The sequence below is a fragment of the Narcine bancroftii genome, chromosome 3 (assembly GCF_036971445.1).
Source record: "Narcine bancroftii isolate sNarBan1 chromosome 3, sNarBan1.hap1, whole genome shotgun sequence".
NCBI classification, from domain to species: domain Eukaryota; kingdom Metazoa; phylum Chordata; class Chondrichthyes; order Torpediniformes; family Narcinidae; genus Narcine; species Narcine bancroftii.
Window position 1 is genome coordinate 233,991,117 of NC_091471.1, and position 24,338 is coordinate 234,015,454.

Here is a 24,338-nt window from a genome sequence, read left to right on the forward strand (position 1 = left end):
ATGGTCTTGCCTGGCAGAGGAGACCCCAAAAGTAGCGTCTGGTATGAGAGGAGTGACCCCATGAGTTAGGTCTTGTACGGAAGTATAGACCCAATGAGTATGGTCTGGTACATGAGGGGTGACCCCATCAGCAGGGTCTTGTACGGGATGGGAGACCCCATCAGTATGATCTGATTGGAGAGTGGTGTCCCCATGAGTGGAGTTTGGTTCTGGAGGAGGGATTAAATGTGTATTGTTTGGTACGGGAGGGGAGACCCCATGAGTACAGTCTCGTACGGGAGGTGAGACCCCATGAGTAGAGTCTCGTGCGGGAGGGGAGACCCCATGAGTTGTGTCTCGTACAGGAGGGGAGACCTCATGAGTAGGGTCTTGTACTGGAGGGGACACCCCATGAGTAGGGTCTATTACGGGAGGAGAGACATCATGTGTTTTGTCTGGTATGGGAGGGGAGATCCCATGAGTATCCTCTGGTATGGGACTGGACATCCCACGAGTATGGTGTGGTTCAGGAGGAGAGACCCCATGTGCATGTTTTGATATGGTCGGGAGATCCCATGAGTGTGGTGTGGTATGGGAGCAGAGACCACATGTGTATGATCTATTATGGAGGAGTGTCCTCATGTGTATGGTCTGGTATGGAAGAGACCCCATGACTATGGTCTGGTACGGGAGGGCAAACCCAATAAGTATGGTCTGGTAAGAAAGAAGAGACCCCATGTGTATGGTCTGGTACGGGAGGGCTGTCCCCATGAGTAGGGTCTGGTTCGGGAGGGGAAACCCAATGAGTATGGTCTGGTAAGAAAGAGGAGACCCCATGTGTATGGTCTGGTACAGGATGTCTGACCCCATGAGTAGGATCTGGTATGAGAGGGGAGACCCCATGAGTATGGTGTGGAACAGGAAGAGAGACCCCATGTGTATGGTCAGGTACGGGAGGGGTGATCCCATGTGTATGGCCTGTTACGGGAGGGATGATCCCATGTGTATGGTCTGGTATGGGAGGGGTGTCCTCATGTTTATGGTATGATACGGGAGTGGTGACCACATGTGCACGGTATGGTATTGGATGAGTGACCCCATGAGTACCGTCTGGTCTGGGAGGGGAGACACCATAAGTACATCCGTTACGGGACTAGTGAATCCATGCTTTACCGCACTGAGTGACCCAAACACTAGTGTCCCACAGAATCCTATTGATGGACAACGGCAGGAAATATACAGGTGAATTGTCCCACTGACCTGTGACAATTACGTGAACCACTGGGCTGGCAGAGGAACGTAGCCATCGACCGGAGACCTGCGTCATCAACTCGCAAGCGTAGTTGCCCTCAATGTCTTGTCTCAAGTCTCCAACGTGATACGTGAAAAGTCTCTGGTTCCCGGTGCTGTTGGCGATCGGGAGTGAGTCTCTTGTCAGCTGAAAGAGGCCAGCTTCCGCTGGGTGCCGAGCGGTGCAGTTAATCTCCAGGGCCTCCCCGGGTAAAAAAACCGGAAGGTCAGGGCTCTTGGAGATTAGCGGGGAAGACGGAGGATCTGGAATGGGAAGAACCGCAGAAGGTTTGACAGGAGGTTGATTTAAAGCAACGAATTGATGAAAATGATTGCAAACATCTGTTTTAATCGGAACTAATTGGCTCGTGATGTGAAAAGATACAGGACTGCAAAGGAAATGGGCCAATAACCATTTTTATCAAGCAAAATATTTCAATAACACCTGGGTCTAGAGCAGTGGTTCTCGGCCTTCCCTTCTCACCACAGTTCACCATCTGTCTTCCCTGACTAATCGCAGAGAACCGATGGCTTGGGGAATACTGAAGGGTGGATGCGAGTGGAAAGGAAAGATCTGAAAACCACTGATATCCACCATCTTCCGCATCCAAATCTTAGCCGAACAGACACAAGGGGACACATTGCTCTGTGTTCTCTGACCTCGATGAGATGCAGGGGTGCAAGTTGTGGCAATGAAATGAAACGTACATTTAAACAGCACTGAGCTTCAGCTCTTCCTCGTGAGATGATGTCCAAGATCTCACGTCACTAGTGGGGAGTAGACTCCACCGGGTGAAACTGTCAGATTGGGTAGTCACAGGATGACACTCACGCAGCAAGGTTCAGCATAAATATATTACATTAAAAAAAATATCCCTGACATTCGTTCTGAGATGAACATTTCTCAATGATTGACTACTTTAACCTTCTAATGCCCTCTGGTGAGGGAAATAACATCGACACTTCAAATCACGTGGTTTCATGTGCTCGCAAAAAAAATTAGGGGTTTTTACAGTCGCTGCTCTTGCCAAATGTTCAATAAAGTTCCATGTAAAAATTAAGATAATATTGGTATAGTTCTTCAACATTTTTATTACGAATGCGATTCGTCTCTCATCGAATTATCACTCGAGCCTCAGGAAACAAGGAAAATGTGAATAGATTTGGGCAGCGTGTATGTTATTGCAATATGAAGGTGCAATTTTAATGTTGCTGGCTGTTTATCCATGACATTCTGTGATCCACAGGAATTACAATTTACAAGCAACAAAGGGTCAAAACTCATCACAAAGGTTAGAGGAACGAGACTAGAGATCACATGAGAATTGTGTGGTAGAGGAGGAGAGACCCCATGATTATGTTGTGGTACAAGAGGAGTGACACAATGAATAGGGTCTGGTATGAGAGGAGTGGCCCCATGAGTAAGGTCTTGTACGGGAGTGGAGACCCCATAAGTATGGTCTGGTACGGGAGGGGAAACCCCATGAGTATGGTCTGGTAAGAAAGGGGAGACCCAATGTGTATGGTCTGGTACGGGAGGGCTGACCCCATGAGTAGGGTCTGGTATGGGAGGGGAGATCCCATGAGTATGGTCTGGTATGGGACTGCACATCCCATGAGTATGGTGTGGTTCGGGAGGAGAGACCCCATGTGTAAGGTTTGATATGGAAGGGGTGTCCCCATATGTATGGTCTGGTATTGGAGGGGTGACCCCATGTGTATGGTCTGTTACGGGAGGAATGATCCCATGTGTATGGTCTGGTACGGGAGGGGTGTCCTCATGTTTATGGTATGGTAAGGGAGCGGTGACCACATGTATACGGTATGGTATTGGATTGGTCACCCCGTGTGTACGGTCTGGTCTGGGACAGGAGGCACCATATGTACATCTGTTACGGGACTAGTGAATCCATACTTTACCGCACTGAGTGACCCCAACCCTAGTGTCCCACGGAATCCTATCGATGGGCAACGGAAGGAAATATACAGGTGAATTGTCCCACTGACCTGTGACAATTACGTGAACCACTGGGCTGGCAGAGGAACGTAGCCATCGACCGGAGACCTGCGTCATCAACTCGCAGGCGTAGTTGCCCTCCATGTCTTGTCTCAAGTCTCCAACGCGATATGTGAAAAGTCTCTGGTTCCCGGTGCTGTTGGCGATCGGGAGTGAGTCTCTCGTCAGCTGAAAGAGGCCAGCTTCCGCTGGGTGCCGAGCGGTGCAGTTAATCTCCAGGGCCTCCCCGGGTAAAAAAATCGGAAGGTCAGGGCTCTTGGAGATTAGCGGGGAAGACGGAGGATCTGGAATGGGAAGAACCGCACAAGGTTTGACAGGAGGTTGATTTAAAGCAACGAATTAATGAAAATGATTGCAAACATCTGTTTTAATCGGAACTAATTAGCTCGTGATGTGAAAAGATACAGAACTGCAAAGGAAATGGGCCAATAACCATTTTTATCAACCAAAATATTTCAGTAACACCTGGGTCAAGAGCAGTGGTTCTCGGCCTTCCCTTCTCACCACTGTCCACCATCTGTCTTCCCTTACTAATCGCAGAGAACCGATGGCATGGTTAATCCTGAAGGGTGGATGTGAGTGGAAAGGAAAGGTCTGAAAACCACTGATTACGACCATCTTCCGCATCCAAACCTTCGCCGAACAGACACAAGGGGACACATTGCTCTGTGTTCTGTGACCTCGATGAGATGCAGGGGTGCAAGTTGTGGCAATGAAATGAAACGTACATTTAAACAGCACTGAGCTTCAGCTCTTCCTCGTGAGATGATGTCCAAGACCTCGCGTCTTGTGGGGAACAGACTCCACCGGGTGAAACCATCAGATTGGGTGGTCACAATATGACACTCACACAGCAGGGTTCCAGCATCAATATATTACATTTTAAAAAATATCCCTGTCATTTGTTCTGAGATGAACATTTCTCATTGATTGACTACTTTAACCTTTTAATGCCCTCTGGTGAGAGAAATAACATCGACACTTAAAATCACGTGCTTTCATCTGCTCGCAAAAAAAATTAGGGGATTTTACACTCGCTGCTCTTGTCAAATGTTCAATAAAGTTCCATGTAAAAATTAAGATGATATTGGTATAGTTCTTCAACATTTTTATTACGAATGCGATTCGTCTCTCACCGAATTATCACTCGAACCTCATGAAACAAGGAAAATGTGAATAGATTTGGGCAGCGTGTATGTTATTGCAATATGAAGGTGTAATTTTAATGTTGCTGGCTGTTTATCCATGACATTCTGTGATCCACAGGAATTACAATTTACAAGCAACAAAGGGTCAAAACTCATCACAAAGGTTAGAGGAACGAGACTAGAGATCACATGAGAATTGTGTGGTAGAGGAGGAGAGACCCCATGATTATGTTGTGGTACAAGAGGAGTGACACAATGAATAGGGTCTGGTATGAGAGGAGTGGCCCCATGAGTAAGGTCTTGTACGGGAGTGGAGACCCCATAAGTATGGTCTGGTACGGGAGGGGAAACCCCATGAGTATGGTCTGGTAAGAAAGGGGAGACCCAATGTGTATGGTCTGGTACGGGAGGGCTGACCCCATGAGTAGGGTCTGGTATGGGAGGGGAGACCCCAAGAATATGGTCTCGTACACTATGGGAGACCCCATGAGTATGATGTGGTAAGGGAGGAGAGACCCCATTTGTATGGTTTGGTATGGGAGGGGTGTGTTCATTTGTATGGTGTGGTACGAGAGGAGTGACACGATGAATAGGGTCAGGTACGAGAGGAATGACCCCATGAGTAGGGTCTTGTACAGGAGGAGGGACCCCACGTGTAGGGTCTTGTACGGGAGGAGGGACCCGATGAGTAGGGTCTTGTACTTCAGAGTAGACACCATGACTATGGCCTGGTATGGGAGGGGAGATCCAATGAGTATGGTCTTGCCTGGGAGGGGAGACCCCAAAAGTAGCGTCTGGTACGAGACGAGTGACCCCATGAGTAAGGTCTTGTACAGAAGTATAGACCCCATGAGTTTGGTCTGGTACAGGAGGTGTGACTCCATCAGCAGGGTCTTGTACGGGATGGGAGACCCCATCAGTATGATCTGATTGGAGAGCGGTGTCCCCATGAGTGGAGTTTGGTTCTGGAGGAGGGATTAAATGTGTATTGTTTGGTACGGGAGGGGAGACCACATGAGTAGGGTCTCGTGCGGGAGGGGAGACACCATGAGTAGTGTCTCGTACAGGAGGGGAGACCCCATGAGTAGGGTCTCGTGCGGGAGGGGAGAACCCATGAGTTGGATCTCGTATGAGAGGGGAGACCCCATGCGTAGGGTCTGGTTCAGGACTGGTGTCACTATGAGGAGGGTCTGGTACGGGAGGAGGGACATCATGTGTGTTGTCTGGTACAGGAGGGGAGATCCCATGAGTATGGTCTTGCCTGGCAGAGGAGACCCCAAAAGTAGCGTCTGGTATGAGAGGAGTGACCCCATGAGTTAGGTCTTGTACGGAAGTATAGACCCAATGAGTATGGTCTGGTACATGAGGGGTGACCCCATCAGCAGGGTCTTGTACGGGATGGGAGACCCCATCAGTATGATCTGATTGGAGAGTGGTGTCCCCATGAGTGGAGTTTGGTTCTGGAGGAGGGATTAAATGTGTATTGTTTGGTACGGGAGGGGAGACCCCATGAGTACAGTCTCGTACGGGAGGTGAGACCCCATGAGTAGAGTCTCGTGCGGGAGGGGAGACCCCATGAGTTGTGTCTCGTACAGGAGGGGAGACTTCATGAGTAGGGTCTTGTACTGGAGGGGACACCCCATGAGTAGGGTCTATTACGGGAGGAGAGACATCATGTGTTTTGTCTGGTATGGGAGGGGAGATCCCATGAGTATCCTCTGGTATGGGACTGGACATCCCACGAGTATGGTGTGGTTCAGGAGGAGAGACCCCATGTGCATGTTTTGATATGGTCGGGAGATCCCATGAGTGTGGTGTGGTATGGGAGCAGAGACCACATGTGTATGATCTATTATGGAGGAGTGTCCTCATGTGTATGGTCTGGTATGGAAGAGACCCCATGACTATGGTCTGGTACGGGAGGGCAAACCCAATGAGTATGGTCTGGTAAGAAAGAAGAGACCCCATGTGTATGGTCTGGTACGGGAGGGCTGACCCCATGAGTAGGGTCTGGTTCGGGAGGGGAAACCCAATGAGTATGGTCTGGTAAGAAAGAGGAGACCCCATGTGTATGGTCTGGTACAGGATGTCTGACCCCATGAGTAGGATCTGGTATGAGAGGGGAGACCCCATGAGTATGGTGTGGAACAGGAAGAGAGACCCCATGTGTATGGTCAGGTACGGGAGGGGTGATCCCATGTGTATGGCCTGTTACGGGAGGGATGATCCCATGTGTATGGTCTGGTACGGGAGGGGTGTCCTCATGTTTATGGTATGATACGGGAGTGGTGACCACATGTGCACGGTATGGTATTAGATGAGTGACCCCATGAGTACCGTCTGGTCTGGGAGGGGAGACACCATAAGTACATCTGTTACGGGACTAGTGAATCCATGCTTTACCGCACTGAGTGACCCAAACACTAGTGTCCCACAGAATCCTATTGATGGACAACGGCAGGAAATATACAGGTGAATTGTCCCACTGACCTGTGACAATTACGTGAACCACTGGGCTGGCAGAGGAACGTAGCCATCGACCGGAGACCTGCGTCATCAACTCGCAAGCGTAGTTGCCCTCCATGTCTTGTCTCAAGTCTCCAACGTGATACGTGAAAAGTCTCTGGTTCCCGGTGCTGTTGGCGATCGGGAGTGAGTCTCTTGTCAGCTGAAAGAGGCCAGCTTCCGCTGGGTGCCGAGCGGTGCAGTTAATCTCCAGGGCCTCCCCGGGTAAAAAAACCGGAAGGTCAGGGCTCTTGGAGATTAGCGGGGAAGACGGAGGATCTGGAATGGGAAGAACCGCACAAGGTTTGACAGGAGGTTGATTTAAAGCAACGAATTGATGAAAATGATTGCAAACATCTGTTTTAATCGGAACTCATTGGCTCGTGATGTGAAAAGATACAGGACTGCAAAGGAAATGGGCCAATAACCATTTTTATCAAGCAAAATATTTCAATAACACCTGGGTCTAGAGCAGTGGTTCTCGGCCTTCCCTTCTCACCACAGTTCACCATCTGTCTTCCCTGACTAATCGCAGAGAACCGATGGCTTGGGGAATACTGAAGGGTGGATGTGAGTGGAAAGGAAAGATCTGAAAACCACTGATATCCACCATCTTCCGCATCCAAATCTTAGCCGAACAGACACAAGGGGACACATTGCTCTGTGTTCTCTGACCTCGATGAGATGCAGGGGTGCAAGTTGTGTCAATGAAATGAAACGTACATTTAAACAGCACTGAGCTTCAGCTCTTCCTCGTGAGATGATGTCCAAGATCTCACGTCACTAGTGGGGAGTAGACTCCACCGGGTGAAACTGTCAGATTGGGTAGTCACAGGATGACACTCACGCAGCAAGGTTCAGCATAAATATATTACATTAAAAAAAATATCCCTGACATTCGTTCTGAGATGAACATTTCTCAATGATTGACTACTTTAACCTTCTAATGCCCTCTGGTGAGGGAAATAACATCGACACTTCAAATCACGTGGTTTCATCTGCTCGCAAAAAAAATTAGGGGTTTTTACAGTCGCTGCTCTTGCCAAATGTTCAATAAAGTTCCATGTAAAAATTAAGATAATATTGGTATAGTTCTTCAACATTTTTATTACGAATGCGATTCGTCTCTCACCGAATTATCACTCGAACCTCAGGAAACAAGGAAAATGTGAATAGATTTGGGCAGCGTGTATGTTATTGCAATATGAAGGTGTAATTTTAATGTTGCTGGTTGTTTATCCATGACATTCTGTGATCCACAGGAATTACAATTTACAAGCAACAAAGGGACAAAACTCATCACAAAGGTTAGAGGAACGAGACGAGAGATCACATGAGAATTGTGTGGTAGAGGAGGAGAGACCCCATGATTATGTTGTGGTACAAGAGGAGTGACACAATGAATAGGGACTGGTACGAGAGGAGTGGCCCCATGAGTAAGGTCTTGTACGGGAGTGGAGACCCCATAAGTATGGTCTGGTACGGGAGGGGAAACCCCATGAGTATGGTCTGGTAAGAAAGGGGAGACCCAATGTGTATGGTCTGGTACGGGAGGGCTGACCCCATGAGTAGGGTCTAGTATGGGAGGGGAGATCCCATGAGTATGGTCTGGTATGGGACTGGACATCCCATGAGTATGGTGTGGTTCGGGAGGAGAGACCCCATGTGTAAGGTTTGATATGGAAGGGGTGACCCCATGTGTATGGTCTGGTATTGGAGGGGTGACCCCATGAGTAATGTCTGCTTCAGGAGTGTTGACCCCATGAGAAGGGTCTGGTACAGGAGGAGAGACACAATGTGTATTGTCTGGTATGAGAGGGGTGATACCATGAGTCTGGTCTGGTACGGGACTGGACACCCCATGAGTATGGTGTGGTTCGGGAGGAGAGACCCCATGTGTATTGTTTGACATGGGACGGGGACCCCATGAGTATGTTGTGGTATGGGTGCAGAGACCCCACGTGTATGATCTAGTATTGGAGGCGTATCCTCATGTGTATGGTCTGGTATGGGAGAAGAGACCCCATGACTATGATCTGGTACACGAGGGCTGACCCCATGAGTAGGGTCTGGTATGGGTGGGGAAACCCCATGAGTATGATCTGGTAGGGGAGGGGAGACCCCATGAGTATGATCTGGTATGGTAGGGGAGACCCCATGTGTATGGGTTGGTACGGGAGGGTAGAGCCCATGAGTATGGTCTAGTACAGGAGGAGAGACCCCATGACTAAGGTTTTGTATGGCAGGGGTGACCCCATAAGTAGGTTCAGATACGAGAGGAGAGACCCCATGAGTATGGTCTGGAACAGAAGTGGGAAACCCCATGAGTACGGTGTGGTACGAGAGGAGAGACACCATGTGTATTGTCTGGTATGGGAGGGGAGTCCCCAAGAATATGGTCTCGTACACTATGGGAGACCCCATGAGTATGATGTGGTATGGGAGGAGAGACCCCATGTGTATGGTTTGGTATGGGAGGGGTGTGTTCATTTGTATGGTGTGGTACGAGAGGAGTGACACAATGAATAGGGTCTGGTACGAGAGGAGTGACCCCATGAGTAGGGTCTTGTACAGGAGGAGGGACCCCACGAGTAGGGTCTTGTACTTGAGAGTAGACACCATGACTATGGCCTGGTATGGGAGGGGAGATCCAATGAGTATGGTCTTGCCTGGGAGGGGAGACCCCAAAAGTAGCGTCTGGTACGAGAGGAGTGTCCCCATGAGTAAGGTCTTGTACGGAAGTATAGACCCCATGAGTATGGTCTGGTACAGGAGGGGTGACCCCATCAGCAGGGTCTTGTACGGGATGGGAGACCCCATCAGTATGATCTGGTTGGAGAGTGGTGTCCCCATGAGTAGAGTCTGGTTCTGGAGGTGGGATTAAATGTGTATTGTTTGGTACGGGAGGGGAGACCCCATGAGTACAGTCTCGTACGGGTGGGGAGACCCCATGAGTAGGGTCTCGTGTGGGAGGGGAGACCCCATGAGTAGGGTCTCATATGGGAGGGGAGACCCCAGACGAAGTGTCTCATACAGGAGGGGAGACCCCATGAGTAGGTTCTCGTACGGGAGGGGAGACCCCATGAGTTGGGTTTCGTACGTGAGGGGTGACCCCACGAGTAGGGTCTCATACAGGAAGGGAGACCCCATGAGTAGGGTCTCAGACAGGATGGGAGACTCCATGAGTAGGGTCTCAGACAGGAGGGCAGACCCCATGAGTATGGTCTCAGACAGGACGGGAAACCCCATGAGTAGGGTGTGGTACGGGAGGGGAGATCACATGCGTAGGATTTGGTTCCGCATTGGTGTCCCCATGAGTAGGCTCTGGTTCGGGAGTGGTGTCATCATGAGTAGGGTCTGGTACGGGAGGAGAGATCACATGTGTATGGTCTGTTACGGGAGGAGAGACTCCATGAGTATGGTCTGGTATGGGAGTGGCGACCCCATGAGTAGGGTCTGGTACGGGTGGAGAAGCCACAGGCGTATGGTCTGGTATGGAAGGAATGTCACCATAAGCATGTTCTGGACAGGAGGGGTGACCCCATGACTAGGGTATGGTACAGGAGGAAAGACACCATGTGTATTGTCTGGTACGGGAGGCGAGAGCCCATGAATGTGGTCTAGTATGGGAGGTGACACCCCATGACTAGGGTCTTGTATGGTAGGCGTGACCCCACGAGTAGGGTCAGATACGAGAGGAGAGACCCCATGAGTGTTGTCTGGTTCAGAAGAGTGGAGACCCCATGAGTATGGTCTGATACAGTAGGGGAGACCCCATGATTATGGTCTAGTACGGAAGGGGAGACTCCATGATTATAGTCTTCAAGGGGCGGGGTGACCCTATGAGTAGGATCCTGACGGGAGGAGAGTCCTCATGAGTATGGTGTGGTACAGGAGGAATGAAACCATGAGTATGGTCTGGTACGGGAGGTCTGACCCCATGAGTAGGGTCTGGTATGGGAGGGGTGACCCCATGAGAATGGTGTGGAACAGGAGGAGAGACCCCATGTGTATGGTCAGGTTCGGGAAGGGTGGCCCCATGTGTATGGTCTGTTACGGGAGGAATGATCCCATTTGTATGGTCTGGTACGGGAGGGGTGTCCTCATGTTTATGGTATGGTAAGGGAGCGGTGACCACATGTGCACGGTATGGTATTGGATGGGTCACCCCGTGTGTACGGTCTGGTCGGGGAGGGGAAGCACCATATGTACATCTGTTACAGGACTAGTGAATCCATACTTTACCGCACTGAGTGACCCCAACCCTAGTGTCCCACGGAATCCTATCGATGGGCAACGGAAGGAAATATACAGGTGAATTGTCCCACTGACCTGTGACAATTACGTGAACCACTGGGCTGGCAGAGGAACGTAGCCATCGACCGGAGACCTGCGTCATCAACTCGCAAGCGTAGTTGCCCTCCATGTCTTGTCTCAAGTCTCCAACGCGATACGTGAAAAGTCTCTGGTTCCCGGTGCTGTTGGCGATCGGGAGTGAGTCTCTCGTCAGCTGAAAGAGGCCAGCTTCCTCTGGGTGCCGAGCGGTGCAGTTAATCTCCAGGGCCTCCCCGGGTAAAAAAATCGGAAGGTCAGGGCTCTTGTAGATTAGCGGGGAAGACGGAGGATCTGGAATGGGAAGAACCGCACAAGGTTTGACAGGAGGTTGATTGAAAGCAACTAATTGATGAAAATGATTGCAAACATCTGTTTTAATTGGAACTAATTAGCTCGTGATGTGAAAAGATACAGGACTGCAAAGGAAATGGGCCAATAACCATTTTTATCAACCAAAATATTTCAGTAACACCTGGGTCAAGAGCAGTGGTTCTCGGCCTTCCCTTCTCACCACTGTCCACCATCTGTCTTCCCTTACTAATCGCAGAGAACCGATGGCATGGGGAATCCTGAAGGGTGGATGTGAGTGGAAAGGAAAGGTCTGAAAACCACTGATTACGACCATCTTCCGCATCCAAACCTTCGCCGAACAGACACAAGGGGACACATTGCTCTACGTTCTGTGACCTCGATGAGATGCAGGGGTGCAAGTTGTGGCAATGAAATGAAACGTACATTTAAACAGCACTGAGCTTCAGCTCTTCCTCGTGAGATGACGTCCAAGACCTCGCGTCTTGTGGGGAACAGACTCCACCGGGTGAAACCATCAGATTGGGTGGTCACAATATGACACTCACACAGCAGGGTTCCAGCATCAATATATTACATTTTTAAAAATATCCCTGTCATTTGTTCTGAGATGAACTTTTCTCATTGATTGACTACTTTAACCTTTTAATGCCCTCTGGTGAGAGAAATAACATCGACACTTCAAATCACGTGGTTTCATCTGCTCGCAAAAAAAATTAGGGGATTTTACACTCGCTGCTCTTGTCAAATGTTCAATAAAGTTCCATGTAAAAATTAAGATGATATTGGTGTAGTTCTTCAACATTTTTATTACGAATGCGATTCGTCTCTCATCGAATTATCACTCGAACCTCATGAAACAAGGAAAATGTGAATAGATTTGGGCAGCGCGTATGTTATTGCAATATGAAGGTGTAATTTTAATGTTGCTGGCTGTTTATCCATGACATTCTGTGATCCACAGGAATTACAATTTACAAGCAACAAAGGGACAAAACTCATCACAAAGGTTAGAGGAACGAGACGAGAGATCACATGAGAATTGTGTGGTAGAGGAGGAGAGACCCCATGATTATGTTGTGGTACAAGAGGAGTGACACAATGAAAAGGGTCTGGTACGAGAGGAGTGGCCCCATGAGTAAGGTCTTGTACGGGAGTGGAGACCCCATAAGTATGGTCTGGTACGGGAGGGGAAACCCCATGAGTATGGTCTGGTAAGAAAGGGGAGACCCAATGTGTATGGTCTGGTACGGGAGGGCTGTCCCCATGTGTAGGGTCTGGTATGGGAGGGGAGATCCCATGAGTATGGTCTGGTATGGGACTGGACATCCCATGAGTATGGTGTGGTTCGGGAGGAGAGACCCCATGTGTAAGGTTTGATATGGAAGGGGTGACCCCATGTGTATGGTCTGGTATTGGAGGGGTGACCCCATGAGTAATGTCTGCTTCAGGAGTGTTGACCCCATGAGAAGGGTCTGGTACAGGAGGAGAGACACAATGTGTATTGTCTGGTATGGGAGGGGTGATACCATGAGTCTGGTCTGGTACGGGACTGGACACCCCATGAGTATGGTGTGGTTCGGGAGGAGAGACCCCATGTGTATGGTTTGACATGGGACGGGGACCCCATGAGTATGTTGTGGTATGGGAGCAGAGACCCCATGTGTATGATCTAGTATTGGAGGCTTAAACCCCATGAGTATTGTCTGGTAAGAAAGGGGAGACACTCTGTGTATGATCTGGTATGGGAGGGCTAATCCCATGAGTAGGGTCTGGTATGGGAGGGGAGATCCCATGAGTATGATCTGGTAGGGGAGGGGAGACCCCATGAGTATGATCTGGTAGGGGAGGGGAGACCCCATGAGTATGATCTGGTAGGGGAGTGGAGACCCCATGAGTATGATCTGGTATGGTAAGGGAGACCCCATGTGTGTGGGTTGGTACAGGAGTGGAGAGCCCATGAGTATGGTCTAGTACGGGAGAAGAGACCCCATGACTAGGGTCTTGTATGGTAGGGCTGACCCCATGAGTAGGGTCAGATACGAGAGGAGAGACCCCATGAGTATGGTATGGTACAGAAGAGGGGAAACCCCATGAGTAGGGTTTGTTATGGAGGAGTCACGTGATGGAGTAGTGGCCGGTCGGGGAACTCCAGCCCTCTCCAGAAAAGTTTTTAAAAAAAACACAGAAAACATGAAGGCACAAACACAAAAATTAAAATAAAGTTAACGTAAAGGTGGGAAGAAAATGGCAACGAAGAAAGAAAAGTCAAAAGCAACGGGAAGAAGAGAAGAAGAAAAGACTTCGGAAGAAGAAGGTGAAGGCTTTATCTGTCCAAGGAGGCCTGCCACGGAGAGAGAAGCCCGCTCCCTCAGGTCAGTCGAAGTCCCGAGCTCAGGACTACAAAAATGGCTTGTGGAGCCAAGCAAAAGTGCGCAACCGCGCATGCACAACTCCTCGTGCATGTGCGATGCGCATGACAAAAAAAACACTGACGGGAGGGGGGACCAGCTGAGGAGTTGATCTCCACAGCTGAGAATGACAGCTACAACACAACAACAAGAAGAGAACATAGTAAACAACGAGAACAAGAAAGAAGAGAGTAAAAATAAATCAAGGAAACAACAGATGACCAACCCAGAGGAAGAAGAAGAAGAAGAACACAGAGAAATGGAAGAAGAAGGGAAGGGCAAGACAATGGATATTTTTTTTAATAGAATATATGGAATCAGTAAAAGAATGGCAATCACAAGAATTTAGTGAAATAAAAAGAAGCATTAAAAGTACAGAAGAAAAAATGAATAGATTAGAGATGGTCATGTCAGATATAGGAAAAAGAGTGAACAAAGTGGAAGAATGAGAAACAGCCAAAGAAATGGAAGTAGAGGACTTAAAAAAGAAATTAGAAGAATCTAATAAAAAAGTTAAAGAGACACAAGAGCTGTTAGCTCAGAAGATAGATATAATGGAAAATTGTAATAGAAGAAATAATATAAAGATAGTGGGCCTTAAGGAAGATGAAGAAGGCAAGAATATGAGAGAATTTATAAAAGATTGGATCCCCAGGGTCCTAGGAAGACCAGAATTACAGGAAGAAATGGAAATAGAAAGGGCACATAGAACATTAGCCCCTAAACCACAGCCACAACAAAAACCAAGATCCATTTTAGTAAAATTCCTAAGATATACAACAAGAGAAAATATATCGGAGAAAGCAATGAAGAAAATAAGAGAAGACAAAAAGCCACTGGAATACAAAGGTCAAAAAAATGTTTTATATCCAGACATAAGTTTTGAAGTCCTGAAGAAGAGAAAGGAGTTTAATACAGCAAAAGCAATCCTATGGAAAAAAGGATATAAATTTATGCTAAAGTACCCAGCAGTACTTAAAATACTTACTCCAGGGCAGCAAAATAGACTATTCTTGGATCCGGAGGAGGCACGAAAATTTGCAGAACAACTACAAAACAGACAGAGAGATGAAGACATGTAACGAGAACAAAAATGACCACAAACTATATGTATGTGTGTATATGGGTATATATATAAATAAATATATATATATATGTATGTGTGTGTGTGTGTGTACATGAGTGTATGCGTATTTAAAAGAAAATATATAGAGTATAGATAAGAATTAATAAGGGAAAGAAAGGGAAGAGAGGAAGGAAGGAGGGAATTAAGAGAGTGACCTTTGTTGTATATGAAAATTAAAATCTTTTCTGGGGGGGGCTGGGTGGGGAGGAGTTACGGTCACTGCGAAATCAGTTGACGCTTGCGAGTGAATTCGCAAATCCAAATGGAGAGGGGAGATGTGGTTGCCCGACAAGGGATAAAGGGCAACTCAGGAAGGGGAGGGGATAGTGGGGTTAAAGAAACTTTAGATAGGAGAATAAGGGAAATGTTTGATGTTTTAGAAATGTTGTCTTATAAAGTGTTCAAAACAAGAAAGCAGAAATGGATAAGAACGAAAGGTGATGATGAGGAAACGGAAAGGAAAGATAAACAAAGTATGAAATGGCTACGTTGAACTATATGACTTTAAATATTAACGGAATACATAACCAAATCAAAAGGAAGAAACTGCTAAATTTACTGAAAAAAGAAAAAATTGATGTAGCATTCGTGCAAGAAACACACTTAACTGAAATGGAGCACAAGAAATTAAAGAGAGATTGGATAGGACATGTAATAGCAGCGTCATATAATTCAAAAGCTAGAGGAGTAGCTATATTAATCAGTTAAAATGTACCAATTAAAATAGAAGAGGAAATAATAGATCCAGCAGGGAGATATGAAATGATAAAATGTCAGATATATTCGGAGTTTTGGAATTTACTCAATGTATATTCACCTAACGAAGAAGATCAAAAATTTATGCAAGATATTTTTTTGCAGATAGTAGACACGCAAGGGAACATACTAATAGGAAGGGATTTCAACCTTAATTTGGATTCAAACATGGATAAAACTGGGAAAAAAAATTAACAGAAAGAAAAAAGTAACCAAATTTATAATTAAATCGATGCAAGAAATGCAACTTTTGGATATATGGAGGAAACAACACCCAAAGGAAAAGGAATATTCATATTATTCGGGTAGACATAAAACATACTCAAGAATAGACCTATTCCTGTTATCAGCTCGCATGCAAGACAGAGTAAGAAAAACAAAATATAAAGCTAGAATATTATCGGACCATTCACCCTTGATATTGACAATAGAGTTAGAGGACATCCCTCCAAGAATGTAAAGATGGAGATTAACCTCCATGCTACTTAAAAGGCAGGATTTTAGAGAATTCATTGAAAGACAAATTAAAATGTACTTTGAAATAAATACGGAATCAGTGAAAGATAAGTTTATACTATGGGACGCAATGAAACGTTCATCAGGGGGCAAATAATAAGTTATGTACCAAGATGAAGAAGGACTATAATCAGGAAACAGCAGTTGGAAAGGGAAATAGCAAATATAGAAAAAGAATTAGCAATGAAGGAAGACACAACTAAAAGAAGAGAATTGGCAGATAAAAAAATAAAATATGAAACACTACAAATATATAAGGTGGAGAAGAACATAATGAAGACAAAACAGAAATATTATGAACTAGGGGGAAAAACGCACAAAATTCTAGCATGGCAGCTTAAGACAGAACAAACTAAGAGAATGGTACTGGCATCAAGGAAAAAAGACAAACAAATCATATATAATCCAACAGAGATTAATGAAAATTTCAGAGAATTCTACGAACAATTATACCAAACTGAAAACGAAGGGAAAGAAGACAAAATAGATGAATTTTTAACTAAAATTGAACTATCAAAATTACAAATAGAGGAACAAAATAAATTAACAGAAGCATTTGAAATAGTAGAAATACAAGAGATAATAAAAAAAATACCGAATAATAAAACACCAGGAGAGGATGGATTCCCAATAGAATTCTATAAAACATTTAAAGATTTATTAATTCCTCCCCTCCTGGAAGTAATCAACCAGATTGATAAAACACAAAGCTTACCAGATTCATGCAAAACAGCAATAATTACAGTAATACCAAAGACAGGGAAAGATCCACTCGCACCAGCGTCATATAGACCAACATCTTTACTTAACACAGATTATAAGATCATAGCTAAACTATTAGCAAACAGATTAGCCGACTATGTACCAAAAATAGTAAATCTAGACCAAACTGGATTTATTTAAAAAAGACGAACAACAGACAATATTTGTAAATTTATTAACTTAATTCCTGCAGTAGAAGGAAATAAAGCTCCAACAGTAACGGTTGCTTTAGACGCAGAGAAGGCCTTTGACAGAGTAGAATGGAATTATTTATTCAAAGTACTACAAAAATTCAGTTTACCAGAGAAATATATTAATTGGATTAAAGCATTATATAAGGGGCCATTGGCGAAAGTGACAGTAAATGGATATATATCAAAACAATTTAACTTAAGCAGATCAACAAGGCAGGGATGCCCACTATCGTCCTTATTGCTCGCGTTAGCCATAGAACCACTAGCAGAATTGATAAGAACAGAAAATAAAATAAAAGGGATAAAAATAAAAGACAAGGAATATAAAATCAGTTTATTTGCAGATGACATTATAGTATACTTAACAGAACCAGAAATATCAATAAAAGAATTACATAAGAAATTGAAGGAGTATGGAGAAGTGTCGGGATACAAGATTAACGCAAATAAAAGTGAAGCAATGCCCATGAATAATGCGGATTTCACAAAATTTAAGAAAGAATCACCATTCAGATGGCAAATGTAAGCAATATGATACCTAGGTATACAAATAAATAAAAACCTCGGCATTCTATATAAACTCAATTATTATCCACCAATGAAAAAATTACAGGACGACTTAGAGCATTGGAAAGACTTACCACTAACACTAATAGGAAGGATAAACTGTATTAAAATGAACATTTTCCCAAGGATACAATACCTATTTCAGGCATTGCCAATACACTTGACGGAGAAATTCTTCATGGAGTTAAAGAAAATAATAAGGAAATTTTTATGGAAAGGGGGAATCCGAGGATAGCACTAGATAAATTAACAGAATGGTATAAACAAGGAGGCTTACAACTTCCAAACTTTAAAAATTATTATAGAGCCGCACAATTAAGATACATATCAGATTTTTATCAAACAAGGGAAAAGCCAGATTGGACTAGATTGGAACTAGATAAAATAGGGGAGAAGATACCCGAACATATATTATATAAATGGGATGAAAAATTGGTACAACATAGGAATTCTCCAGTATTACATCATCTGCTCAATATTTGGAAGAAGATTCATGTAGAAAGGAATAAAACAAATTACCAACTACCAAAAATAATACTGATGCAAAATCAGTTACTCCCTTTTACAATAGATAACCTTTCCTTTAGAGAATGGGAGAAAAAAGGGATCAAAAGAATAGAAAATTGCTTTTCAGGAAATAAATTATTATCCTTTGAACAAATGAAGGATAAATGTAATATAACTCACGATACATTGTTGGCATACTACCAACTGAAATCCTACTTGAAGGACAAATTGGGAAGCAGTCTGAGGTTGCCAGAGGGAAGTAATTTTGAATATGTGATTACAGACACAATGATAATCAAAAAATTTATAACAAACATGTATATTAAACTACAAGAAAAGGAGAATGAGGAAACAAATGGTAAAGCTAAACAAAAATGGGAACAAGATCTAAACATAAAGATAAAGAAGGAAACATGGGAGAAGTTATGCTCAGGAACTATGAGAAATACAATAAGTACGAGGTTACGTATGATACAATATAACTGGATACACAGGCTATATATTACACCTCAAAAGTTAAATAAATTGGACCCAACAGTATCTGACAGATGTTTTCGCTGTAAAAAGGAAATGGGAACAACAATTCATGCAATCTGGACATGTGAGAAAGTGAAAAAATTTTGGGAAGATCTAAACCAGATATTAAATAAAATCACAAAAAGCAATATACCAAAAAACCCAGAGATCTTCCTCCTAAGTAACATAAAAAACAAAGAATTTGGACTTGATTTGGATGGTGCACAAAAAAGATTTGTTATGATAGCCCTAGCTGTAGCAAAAAAATGTATTATGTCAGCCTGGAAATTAGAAGATAACTTGAGAATACAACAATGGTATATAGAAATGAATAAATGTATTCCATTAGAAAAAATAACATATAATTTAAGAAATAATATTACAATATTTGAACAAATATGGGAGCCATACATGAAACACAATAGAGAAAACCTACCGGGGACATCTACCACCTAAAATGACAGAAGGAGAAGGGAATGAAAAGAATTGACTCAGTGCAATATCTTGTTTATTTTTATTGAGTGACACCATTGTTTGACGGGTTTAATGTATCTTAGATTCTGAACTTTAAATGAATGGGAGGGGAGGTAGGGAGGGTGGGATGGGAAGAGGGAGGGGGGAGAAAACGACACTGTATATATTTGAAAAGGAAAATGTATGTATCTTGATCAATGTGGTTTATAGTGTGAAAAATAAAAAAAATTTTTAAAAAAGTAGGGTCTGGTACAAGAGGAGAGACACCATGTGTATTATCTGGTATGGGAGGGGAGACCCCAAGAATATGGTCTCGTATAGTATGGGAGACCCCATGAGTATGATGCGGAATGGAAGGAGAGACCCCATGTGTATGGTTTGGTATGGGAGGGGTGTATTCATGTGTATGGTGTGGTACGAGAGGAGTGACACAATGAATAGGGTCTGGTACGAGAGGAGTGACCCCATGAGTAGGGACTGGTTCTGGAGCAGGGATCAAATGTGTATTGTTTGATATGGGAGGGGAGACCCCATGAGTACGGTCTCGTACGGGAGGGGAGAACCCAACAGCTTTTGGTATGAGAGGAGTGACCCCATGAGTAAGGTCTTGTACGGAAGTATAGACCCCATGAGTATGGTCTGGTACAGGAGGGAAAAAACCCCATGAGTATAGTCTGGTAAGGAAGGCGAGATCCAATATGTATGTTCTGGTATGGGAGGAGAGAGCCCATGAGTAGGATCTTGCACGTGAGAGGAGAGCCCATGACTATGGTCTGGTATGGGAGGGGAGAGCCCATGATTATGGTCTAGTACGGGAGGGGAGAGCCTATGAGTAGGGTTAGATATGAGAGGAGACATCCCAAGAGTATGGTCTTGTACAGAAGAGGGGAAACCTCATAAGTATGGTCTGGTACGGTAGGGCAGACCCCACTGTGTATGGTATGGTATGGGAGGGGAGACTCCATGATTATAGTCTTCAATGGGAGGGGAGACTCCATGAGTAGGGTCCTGATGGGAGGAGAGACCACATGAGTATGGTGTGGTATGGGAGGAATGCCCCATGAGTATGGTCTGGTACGGGAGGGGAGACCCCAACAGTAGCATCTGGTATGAGAGGAGTGACCCAATGAGTAAGGTCTTGTACGGAAGTATAGACCCCATGAGTATGGTCTGGTGCAGGAGGGAAAATCCCCATAAGTATGGTCTGGTAAGAAAGGGGAGATCCCATATGTATGGTCTGCTATGAGAGGAGAGAGCCCATGAGTAGGATCTTGCATGGGAGAGGAGACCTCATGACTATGGTTGGTACAGGAGGGTAGAGCACATGAGTATGGTCCAGTACAGGAGGGGAGACCCCATGAGTAGCGTCTTGTACGGTTGGGGTGACCCTATGAGTAGGGTCAGATATGAGAAGAGAGATCCCAAGAGTATGGTCTGGTACAGAAGAGGGGAAACCTCATGAGTATGGTCTGCTATGATAGGGCAGACCCCATTGTGTATGGTCTGGTATAGGAGGGGTGACTCCATGATTATAGTCTTCAACGGGAAGGGTGACCCCATGATTAGGGTCTGGAATGGGAGGAGTAACCCCATGAGTGTGGTCTGGTACATGAGAGGAGACCCCATGAGTATGGTCTGGTATGGGAGAAGAGACCCTATGAGTAGGGTGTGGCACGGGATGAGAGACCCCATGTGCATGGTCTGGTACGGGAGTGGTGACACCATGTGCACGGTCTGGTGCAGGAGGGTTGACCCCATGAGTATGGTGTGGTATGGGTAGGGAGGCCACATGAGTATGGTCTGGTATGGAAGGAATGACCCCATGAGTATGGTCTGGTACAGGATTGGTGACCCCATGAATAGGGTCTGGTACGGGATGGGAGACCCCATGAGTATGGTCTGGTTCGGGAGAGGTGACCCCATGAGTAGGCACTGGTTCAGGAATGGTGTCACCATGAGTAGAGTCTGGTATGGGAGGAGAGACATCATGTGTATTGACTGGTACAGGAGGGGAGATCCCATGAGTATGGTCTGGTATGGGACTGGACATCCCATGAGTTTGGTGTGGTTCGGGAGGAGAGACCCCATGTGTAGGGTTTGGTACGGAAGGGCAGACCCCATGAGTATGATGTGGTACGGGAGCAGAGTCCCCATGTGTATGATCTAGTATGGGAGGGGTGTCCTCATGTGTATGGTCTGGTACGGGAGAAGAGACCCCATGACTATGGTCTGGTACAGGAGGGGAGACCCCAACAGTAGCGTCTGGTATGAGAGGAATGACCCCATGAGTAAAGTCTTGTACGGGAGTGGAGACACCAAAAATATGGTCTGGTTCGGGAAGGGAAACCTAATGAGTATGGTCTGGTAAGAAAGAGGAGACCCCATGTGTATGGTCTGGTACGGGAGGGCTTACCCCATGAGTAGGGTCTGGTATGGGAGGGGAGACCCCATGAGTATGGTGTGGAACAGGAGGAGAGACCCCATGTGTATGGTCTGGTCCAGGAGGGGTGATCCCATGTGTATGGTCTGTTACGGGAGTGGTGATCCTATGTGTATGGTCTGGTACGGGAGGGGTGTCCTCATGTGTATGGTATGGTGTGGGAGTGGTGACCCCATGTGCACGGTATGGTATGGGATGGGTGACCCCATGAGTACAGTCAGGTCTGGGTGGGGAGACACCATAAGTACATCTGTTATGGGCTAGTGAATCCATGCTTTACCGCACTGAGGGACCCCAACCCTAGTGTCCCACAGAATCCTATCGATGGACAACGGCAGGAAATATACAGGTGAATTGTCCCACTGACCTGTGACAATTACGTGAACCACTGGGCTGGCAGAGGAACGTAGCCATCGACCGGAGACCTGCGTCATCAACTCGCAAGCGTAGTTGCCCTCCATGTCTTGTCTCAAGTCTCCAACATGATACGTGAAAAGTCTCTGGTTCCCGGTGCTGTTGGCGATCGGGAGTGAGTCTCTTGTCAGCTGAAAGAGGCCAGCTTCCGCTGGGTGCCGAGCGGTGCAGTTAATCTCCAGGGCCTCCCCGGGTAAAAAAACCGGAAGGTCAGGGCTCTTGGAGATTAGCGGGGAAGACGGAGGATCTGGAATGGGAAGAACCGCACAAGGTTTGACAGGAGGTTGATTTAAAGCAACTAATTGATGAAAATGATTGCAACATCTGTTTTAATCGGAACTAATTGGCTTGTGATGTGAAAAGATACAGAACTGCAAAGGAAATGGGCCAATAACCATTTTTATCAACAAAAATATTTCAGTAACACCTGGGTCAAGAGCAGTGGTTCTCGGCCTTCCCTTCTCACCACAGTCCACCATCTGTCTTCCCTTACTAATCGCAGAGAACCGATGGCTTGGGGAATACTGAAGGGTGGATGTGAGTGGAAAGGAAAGGTCTGAAAACCACTGATTACGACCATCTTCCGTATCCAAACATTCACCAAACAGACACAAGGGGACACATTGCTCTGTGTTCTGTGACCTCGATGAGATGCAGGGGTGCAAGTTGTGGCAATGAAATGAAACGTACATTTAAACAGCACTGAGCTTCAGCTCTTCCTCGAAGGTGACGTCCAAGACCTCGCGTCACTAGTGGGGAGCAGACTCCACCGGGTGAAACTGTCAGATTGGGTGCTCACCATATGACATTCACGGAGCAGGGTTCCAGCATAAATATATTACATTTTATAAAAATATCCCTGTCATTCATTCTGTGATGAACATTTCTCATTGATTGACTACTTTAACCTTCTAATGCCTTCTGGTCAGAGAAATAATATCGACAATTCAAATCACGTGGTTTCATCCGCACGCAAAAACAATTAAAGGCTGTTTTTTTCAGTTCCTGCCGGGGTTTTTACAGTCGCTGCTCTTGACAAATGTTCAATAAATTTCCATGTAAAAATTAAGACAATATTGGTGTAGTTCTTCAACATTTCTATTACCAATGCGATTCTTCTCTAACTGAATTATCACTCGAACCTCATGAAACAAGGAAAATGTGAATAGATTTGGGCAGCGTGTATGATATTGCAATTTAAAGGTGTAATTTTTATGTTGCTGGCTGTTTATCCATGACATTCTGTGATCTACAGGAATTACAATTTACAAGCAACAAAGGGACAAAAATTATCACAAAGGTTAGAGGAACATAAGGAGAGACCACATGAGAATTGTGTGGTAGAGGAGGAGAGACCCCATGAGTATGTTGTGGTACAAGAGGAGTGACACAATGAATAGGGTCTGGTACGAGAGGAGTGATCCCATGCATAATGTCTTGTACGAGAGTGGAGACCCCATAAGCATGGTCTGGTACGGGAGGGTAAACCCCATGAGTATTGTCTGGTAAGAAAGGGGAGACCCTATGTGTATGATCTGGTATGGGAGGGCTAACCCCATGAGTAGGGTCTGGTATGGGAGGGGAGACCCCATGAGTAGGGTCTGGTAATAGAGGGGAGACCCCATGTGTATGGGTTGGTACAGGAGGGGAGAGCGCATGAGTATGGTCTAGTATGGGAGGAGAGACCCCATGACTAGGGTCTTGTATGGTAGGGGTGACGCCATAAGTAGGTTCAGATACGAGAGGAGAGACCCCATGAGTATGGTCTGATACAGAAGCGGGGAAACCTCATGAGTATGGTTTGGTACAGTTCTAGACCCCATGAGTATGGTGTGGTACGGGAGGAGAGACCGCATGTGTATTGTCTGGTAAGGGTGGGGTGACCCCATAAATATTGTCTGGTTCAGGAGGGTTGACCCAATGAGTAGGGTCTGGTACGAGAGGAGAGACACCATGTGTATTGTCTGGTACGGGAGGGGAGACCCCAAGAATATGGTCTGGTACAGTATGGGAGACCCCATGAGTATGAAGTGATATGGGAGGAGAGACCCTATGTTCATGGTTTGGTATGG

The 24,338-nt window shown here is 45.7% G+C and overlaps 1 protein-coding gene across 6 annotated transcripts in view; it reads right to left on the reverse strand.

The window, feature by feature from the left end:
• LOC138758296 (uncharacterized) overlaps positions 1-24,338 on the reverse strand; it is a 153,531-nt gene that overhangs the window by 53,593 nt on the left and 75,600 nt on the right. For all 6 annotated transcript variants that reach the window (XM_069927003.1, XM_069927002.1, XM_069927004.1 and 3 more), the window contains 5 exons: positions 22,220-22,513; positions 11,272-11,565; positions 6,925-7,218; positions 3,277-3,570; positions 1,240-1,533 (listed from right to left, as the gene is read on the reverse strand). In XM_069927003.1, the coding sequence (XP_069783104.1) occupies positions 1,240-1,533; positions 3,277-3,570; positions 6,925-7,218; positions 11,272-11,565; positions 22,220-22,513 (1,470 nt within the window). The remainder of the gene's footprint in view (positions 1-1,239; positions 1,534-3,276; positions 3,571-6,924; positions 7,219-11,271; positions 11,566-22,219; positions 22,514-24,338) is intronic.